We start from the raw sequence: 7,337 nt of genomic DNA, 5'->3' as shown, positions 1-7,337 counted from the left end.
AAATCTTTCACATAGAGGCAGAATATAATAATTTACTTAAATACTATCAACTTTAGAGAAAAACTGCAAAAGACAAAAATTGTTTATTTCCTTTTCATAAAACTCTATGAATTTTTTCAGAATTTTTTATTAACATTTTAGTACTGCATTTTTTTTCATTTTTATCAACTTAAGAAAATACAGTATTAAAAAATTCTGAAAAAAAATTCTTAAAAAATTCTTAGAGCTCTATGCGAAAAAAATAAACAATTTTTGTCTCTTGCAGTTTTTCTGTAAAGTTAATAGTATTTGAATAAAAAATTATTGAAGACGAAAAATTTTCGACAATTTTTAGCAATTAATATCTTATTAACTATTGCAAAAATTGCAAAATGGTAGAGAACTTTTCTTCTCAATTTAATCCATTTTGCCTCTATGCAAAATATTTGTTATTATTTTCCAAACACCCTGTATATATTATATATAATAAATCTGAAAACTTTTAAAACATTTTTTAATATAGTTAAAATAAAAATTTTGTAATATAGTTAAAATAAAATTAAATAACTTTAGTTTAGTGATAATAATAAATTAAACTTGTACTTATAATATTAAAGATCAAATTGTTTAATGAAATAAAAATTGTTATTGAAAAAGTTATTTTACTTATCACATTTCTTTAAATTAAAATTTAAATAGCCGTGTGATACATATACTTTTGCGATATCTTCTGTAAATTCTAATTTGTTTTCAGAACTTTCATTTTTATCGACATTCATTAAACACAAAATTACTTTAATGTTAAAAAAAATCAACTGCTGCTCTAAGGAAAAGCATCAAAGCAACAAAGATATATGATTTTGAAATACAAATGTTTTTTGCTTCGAGTGTATTTATTCACGTAAAATTATTCTTATATTTAGAAAATAGTAGTATTATATCCCAAGAGATGTCGAAATATCTTTGGAAACTTAGAACTTAGATGAATAAAATAAATGACTTAACAATTAATAGGAAAAAAAATGTTATTAGTTGCATTTCGAAGTCTCTTTCGATATCGCACTTCGTCGCTTGGTTGATGGAGGAAGCTTATATTACAATCGCCATCGATTATCCTGACACATGTCAGCGGAGTATGCTGACTCATCATACTAATAACATCCGACAATTTGGACACGCACACGATAAGACAACGGGCATTTCAAATGACACTAATGCCATTCGCTACAAGCTAAAGCGAATACATTCCAAAATTATATATCGTTATATGCGATCCGCCTAGATATAAATTTACATGGACTTATACTAGTAAAAATAATAATAATAATAATAATAATTACAGGATAAGAAAAAGATATGTTCATATCTTCTTGCAATAATTTATTATCTTACAAACAGATATCTTGAAGACAAATATTAAAGGATTATTGCAACAAACAAAAAATTTGTGTCGTGTAAAACGGCACAATTATTATTAATTGCATAATTATTATTAAATTGGCTACGCGAGGAATTCACTGTTTGTCTTATCAGTTCAGTAGTTTAAAGAACAATTTTTTTTTTAAATAATTGGTCAGCTACTGTCATTATATTTTTAATATTATCTTTTTTCATTCTGAATCATTTATGTCCAACATTAACTAAAAGCTATTTGTGGGCATGGGCGTGAAACATATTGTTGTATAATAATAATTTTTACATATTATTTAATATTACATATTATATTAAATAAGCATAAATAAAAACAGTATTTAATTAAATAAGAGAAAATAAAAAATTTTGTCCATTTTGTCTTCCAATATTTTCAGCTTGAAAAACAGCCCACAGTTTTTAAATTTCAAAAATACAATATTATTTTATTCTCGCATATAGACCAATGACGTCATGCGAATCGACTTTTCTGACTTTTATTGACTCGTATCTACATTGGTCCCTTTATATCGATATATCTCATGATGACACATGAATCGCCCTCTTACGTTTACAAGCGACGTTTATGTTAAATAGTAAATAACAATCGATTTTCATCGTGCAGAAAGCGATCGAGGTTCATCATAAGAAAAAAAGATTTCCAAAATCACGAAGCAGTTATAAACAATTAAGCGAAATAAAAAGATCATACTTTCTTATATTCTCATTAATAAAGGTTATGATATTTAAAATATTATCAATATTTAAAATATATTTTGAATTGTTTTAATATTCTAATACTAATCAAAATTAAAATAAATATAGAACTATGATTATGTACAGGGAGCTATCAGTATTATTGTATCATTTTGTTCTTGTTTTATGTCTAATGAACAATAAAATTAAAATGGCACAATAACGCTGATAATGCGATCTCCTAACGCAGTTTGTACCACACTGACCATAATATTTTTTTTATTCATTTTCTTTCTTCAAGTGCGATAAAAATTAAAATAGTTTCATTTCGATTTTTGTACTAAAAATCTGTACTAAAAACGAAAATTAAACTACTTCGTGATTGCGGAAAACTGATTAAATCAAAAGTAGTCTTTACAATATCGATGCTTATACACCTCACAGCATTTCAGTCGTTGGAATGGTATATCAATATCTTTAGTATTCCATTCCAAAACAAATATACTTAATGTCTAGATTTGACATTAAAAAAAAATTTTATTGTATATTTTATTGTAATTGTCTAAATATATTTTCGGCATAACGCACCTATAATGTAATAATAATAATTTCGCGCCTTTATTTTTCTTTTATATAATTTCTTTATATTCTTTATTAAACGTAAAGTTTAAATTAAACGTTAACTTTTATTAAATTTAATTACGTGCAATCCGTATATTGCATCCAAATGTAATCCGTTTACTGACACATTGCACTTATTCACTATGGCTATCGATCAATCGCAAATGATATTTCATATTGAGCATATGTAAAACTTATATGAGAGAAATTATTTACAAAAAAGAAAGAAAAAGAATACTGCAGTTTTTCTTATGAATGTAATCCACTCAATTTGCCATTCAAATCAAAAATTTGTGTATCGTTGTTGATACAAATCAAACTGCAATTACGCTCAGCCTAGAGCGAAATTTTCATTTCGCTGGCTAACGAATGCCTGAAAATTATCGTGTTAATGGGACTGGCATAAATTGACTATAGTAATTTCCCATCATAAATTGCTTGCGACTTTATTCAGATTAAGATTTGGAATATGGATTTGTTCGATAATTTTTTTTATTAGAATTGAATCAACTTTAATAAAAATTTAATTTAATAAAAAACATTTAATAAAAAAACTGTGCGTGCTTAAAAACCTTAAAAAATTAAATCCCGTTTTTTATATACGCTACTTTACTTTAGGCGATATAATGAATTCTATATTAAATTAATTCTCACACAAACGATCAATTGTTCCGGTGTCAATAATATTCTTGATTGATAACCTTATTTAATAAGGCTGAGAATATTTTGTCACTCAAGACACGGCCTATGTACTTATATATATATATATATATGTATATACTGACAGCACTATCATCAGACAAAGGTTATCGATCCACGCTCTTCTCACGCAACAACACATAAAGATAAAAGACGCAATATTACGCTGTCACTAAAAATGAATCAACTCTATCGGTTACCAATCCCTATTATCTGTTCAATTAAATCTCTGATCAAGTCCCACCGGCAATTACCTCCCGCTGATAGATTCATCGCTTCTCAACCGATCGAATGAGAGAGAGAGAGAGAGAGAAATGAAAGTAAAAAAAAGGGAGATCAATCTCTGACGCTATCTCGACCCGAAGAAGCCGAGAGTTTTCAGAGTGTCGGTGACTCTGTTGATCAGCTTATCCCTATAACGCCATATCGTCGTGTCTACCACACTATTCTCCCGATATTCCACGCATGTTTTCTTTAACGATCGCACGCAATCGGCGCGATAATGCTGCAGCTGCGCATCCTCAGTCTCGATGGGATAACTAGTGCATCCAGCACCCAGACATGCCAAGGGAAAATGATTGTGCAGAGTGACCACTCGTTCTGGATTATGGAAACACTTGATGTATTGATTTGGTTTCGTAAAGTTCTTCGATCGGTACACGTGTTGAAGCATATGCATATACCTATGAGAAAAATGTTAAAATCAAGAATACATTTCTTTATTTCATGTGAGTTAGAATTTCTTGGAAAAGATGATAAGAGTAGAAGATGTTCAGAATTAACTATAAATATCATTCCAAAAACTTGATATAAATTTAGAAACATTTTTTTCTTAAAGCAAAACTATTATCAAAGTTTTTCATATACACACAGTTAATTTTTTCGCTCATTTTATTAAGATTAAAATGAAGATATAAACATCTATCTCGCAGTACAAATCAAATATTTTAAAATTTGCATCGCTACAAAAAGATATAAGGGAAAAATAGTATAATAATATAATTGTACAGTATGTACATATATAATAAGAATCATATTACGTAAATTGTTCCTCAACAAATTCATTCAGTTATCAAATTTCCTATTTCTTCTTCGAAATTATAATTTTTAATTCGCAAAAACAAATTCGTGATTCCGATTACCGACGTATACCGAGTACCTACTTGCGAGCCATCCACCTTCGCATTCCCTTCACGGATGGTCGATTTGTGCGCGGCGTGAAAGTGGAAACCTTACTTACTTGGGTATGTCCTTGAAGTAACCATGAGAGTGCAGTAGGTCGTCGAGGAAGTAGACGTTTCTGACGTTGTACGAGGCACGGGTCTCATTCCGTATTTGTAGGGCCTTGGGCAATACCCGGCGCATCAGCTCTTGCCAGGTCGCGTCCTTCACGGGCATAATCACTTCGTCGACGTCCAACAGTGCGATATACTCGTATTCATACATATGCTTATACAAACAATCGTTGTAAGGTATTAGTTCATTTTGCCGTTTGTGATTGGTTTTCTTCGTGAGATACATGTGCTGGAAGGCAGGCACGTTAGGCTGTCCGCCCGGCAGGGTTAATGGGGTCACATGTACCATACCCAGACGCTGATAATGCCGCAGCACCTTGGTTACGTTCGGGTGTACCTGCAGCTCATAAAAGTAGATTTTGTCAGCACCCAACAGGTTGATCAGCTCGATCCATTCAACCAGTCGAACCGACAGATCCTCATGCAGAAAGTCCAGCCCTTTTACGCACACTGCAAAGTCCTTTTTACGTTCGGGCTTGTTATAAATTACGCGGAGATGATTGGTGGCCGTGTCGCAACGCTTCTCCACTATGGAGACGGACGACGGTGGCTTACCGTGCGCTTGTGGTGGCACCCTACATGCTATCACGTATGGCTGATAAATGCCCTGCTTGTAATTGCCCCATTTAGGATACCATATATACTTATATTCGAGCGTCTCGACAATCTTGGGCTCATTCTCGCCTTCGTACCATAATTGACAATATGTCTTCACGATTGGTTCAATTCGATCGATCATACCAACGATCCTTATTGCCGGCCCAATCTTGGATAATTTCCGATTGTCGTAAAACGCACCGAAAAATTGAAACGTGCCATTATTAGTTCGCAGCGTTTGCCAATAGATGTTATTGAATTCTAAATCGTAGATCTGTGGGTATTTGGCGCAGCTCTCATTGCTTCGTTTTGTCAGTTTGCTATTTTTAGACCAATCGCTCAGTGGTAAGCTCGGTATTCTTTCGGCGATCTCCTCGATTAATTGCTGTTCGGTCTTGGCAGGTCTTTTATCTAGCAACGGTTCCAACTCGAGCGGATTTATCGTCGCTTCCAAATGGTTTTTAAGAGTAGTTAGAGTGGTCAACACAGCGCCGTTACCGCCGCCAATATTGGTGAAATCGCTCAGTGAAGACCTTTCCAAGAGAATTCGAGATAGACTCAAGCTTCCTGAAGAATCTTGATTCGCATCTCGATCGTTGTTGATGCTACCGACCTCCACCAGGTTACTGATGCTGTCCTCGGCCGTAGGACCACTGTCCTGACGCAAAACTCTATTTTCCAAGTGACGAAACTGTACTGCCGCGATCATCAACAGTCCCCAGGCGAACACGAAGACGAAGGCACGCTTCGCGCATTTTGATGAACTGCCGCCACAACTTTGTCTCGTTGTCATCCTGTTGGTTTTCCCGAGATGTCTTTCCAATCAATACTGGACGATACTGAATTGTTGAATCTCCGTATCTTCTTCTGTGAATTTAACCGTGTCCTCTTCCTCTGAGGACCAAATCTGAAACAGGAAAGCTTGTTGTCCACAAAGTGTCAATTGAATTGTAAAAACGATCGATTAATGCGAGTGACAGAGACTCTCTTTTATGTTGATTGCTTTATTATTCAATCGAAACTTATTTTTTCTATTCTTGTTAAAATCTTATTGATAAAGATTTAATCACAAGCAATTAATTTCGCTAAAAAAATAACAAAAATTTAATAAAAGTTTTAGTTTGTATTTTTCAATTTTTAAAATAACTCTTTGTGAATAATTTAAAGATTATCGAAAATAAATTCAAGATATGTCTATAAAAGAGTAAACTCAATGGAACAATCCAAATTAAAATCCAGAGATTCTTATTTAAATCATCGGTACTGTTTTAATCGGAACGTTGGAAAATCATTCTTTTTAAGAAGAAGAAATAAGGCAAATGATTTATCCGCAAATAAACGATACGAAAGTTACAAAGTAATTCATGATTAGTTGACAGAATTTGGGGCAAGAGACGAGATAATGTCTTTAACTGTATAAGGACACCCGCTACTGGTAACCAGTACTCGACTATCATCAAGAAAGCGAGCGACCCTGTCGGGCGAAACCCCGTTGGTCGGATCGGGCGAGTCTCAGAAGAGCAAAAGAAAACAAGAGAGAGAAGGAGCGCAAGACCCGCTCGCTGGAGATACGTGGAACCGGTTATGCTGATGGCAAACTGTTTTTCACCTTTTGCACTTCGCTTCAACTAACCTCCTCCCTTCCTGACCACCTCGGGTCTTTTGCCCGACGATGTTTCTCTTCGTCTCTCCCTAGTCTCTTCCTTTCCTTTCCCTCTAAACCTAGGCAATGATGGCGGACTCTCAGGATCAAGTTTGACCGCAACCTAGGATTTTCTATGAAGATTCTACCTCTATCACGTTTGCTTTATTGTATATGCGTCTATATGTATTTGTCATACTTTTATATATCTATGAAATTTTTAATCTAGCGACGGTATTTAATAGAATAATAATTTTATCCTGATAATCCTCTATCTTGTCCACATATTAATTAAAATTCTATTAATATACAAAAATGTTTAGAAGAAAAAGTATACAAAAATCAATTTCTTTTTCTTTTTCAATGAAAAAACATTGATAAAAAATATATTATAAAAA

At 33.0% G+C, this 7,337-nt stretch overlaps 1 protein-coding gene across 9 annotated transcripts in view; it reads right to left on the bottom strand.

Moving 5' to 3' along the window:
• Positions 1 to 3,268: 3,268 nt before the first annotated feature.
• The window catches only part of LOC108687805, a 24,718-nt gene continuing 20,649 nt past the window's right edge, over positions 3,269 to 7,337 (bottom strand). For 8 of the 9 annotated variants that reach the window (XM_018193772.1, XM_018193778.1, XM_018193774.1 and 5 more), the window contains 2 exons: positions 4,646 to 6,204; positions 3,269 to 4,088 (listed from right to left, as the gene is read on the bottom strand). In XM_018193772.1, coding sequence (XP_018049261.1) covers positions 3,755 to 4,088; positions 4,646 to 6,090 — 1,779 coding nt within the window. In that variant the 5' untranslated portion in view covers positions 6,091 to 6,204 and the 3' untranslated portion in view covers positions 3,269 to 3,754. Of the gene's footprint in view, positions 4,089 to 4,645; positions 6,219 to 7,337 lie in introns of all 9 variants that reach the window. The other variant, XM_018193773.1, reaches the window with a different exon arrangement.

This window comes from Atta colombica, unplaced genomic scaffold (genome assembly GCF_001594045.1).
Source record: "Atta colombica isolate Treedump-2 unplaced genomic scaffold, Acol1.0 scaffold216, whole genome shotgun sequence".
Lineage (NCBI taxonomy): Eukaryota > Metazoa > Arthropoda > Insecta > Hymenoptera > Formicidae > Atta > Atta colombica.
This window is presented reverse-complemented; position numbering and strand designations above follow the sequence as displayed.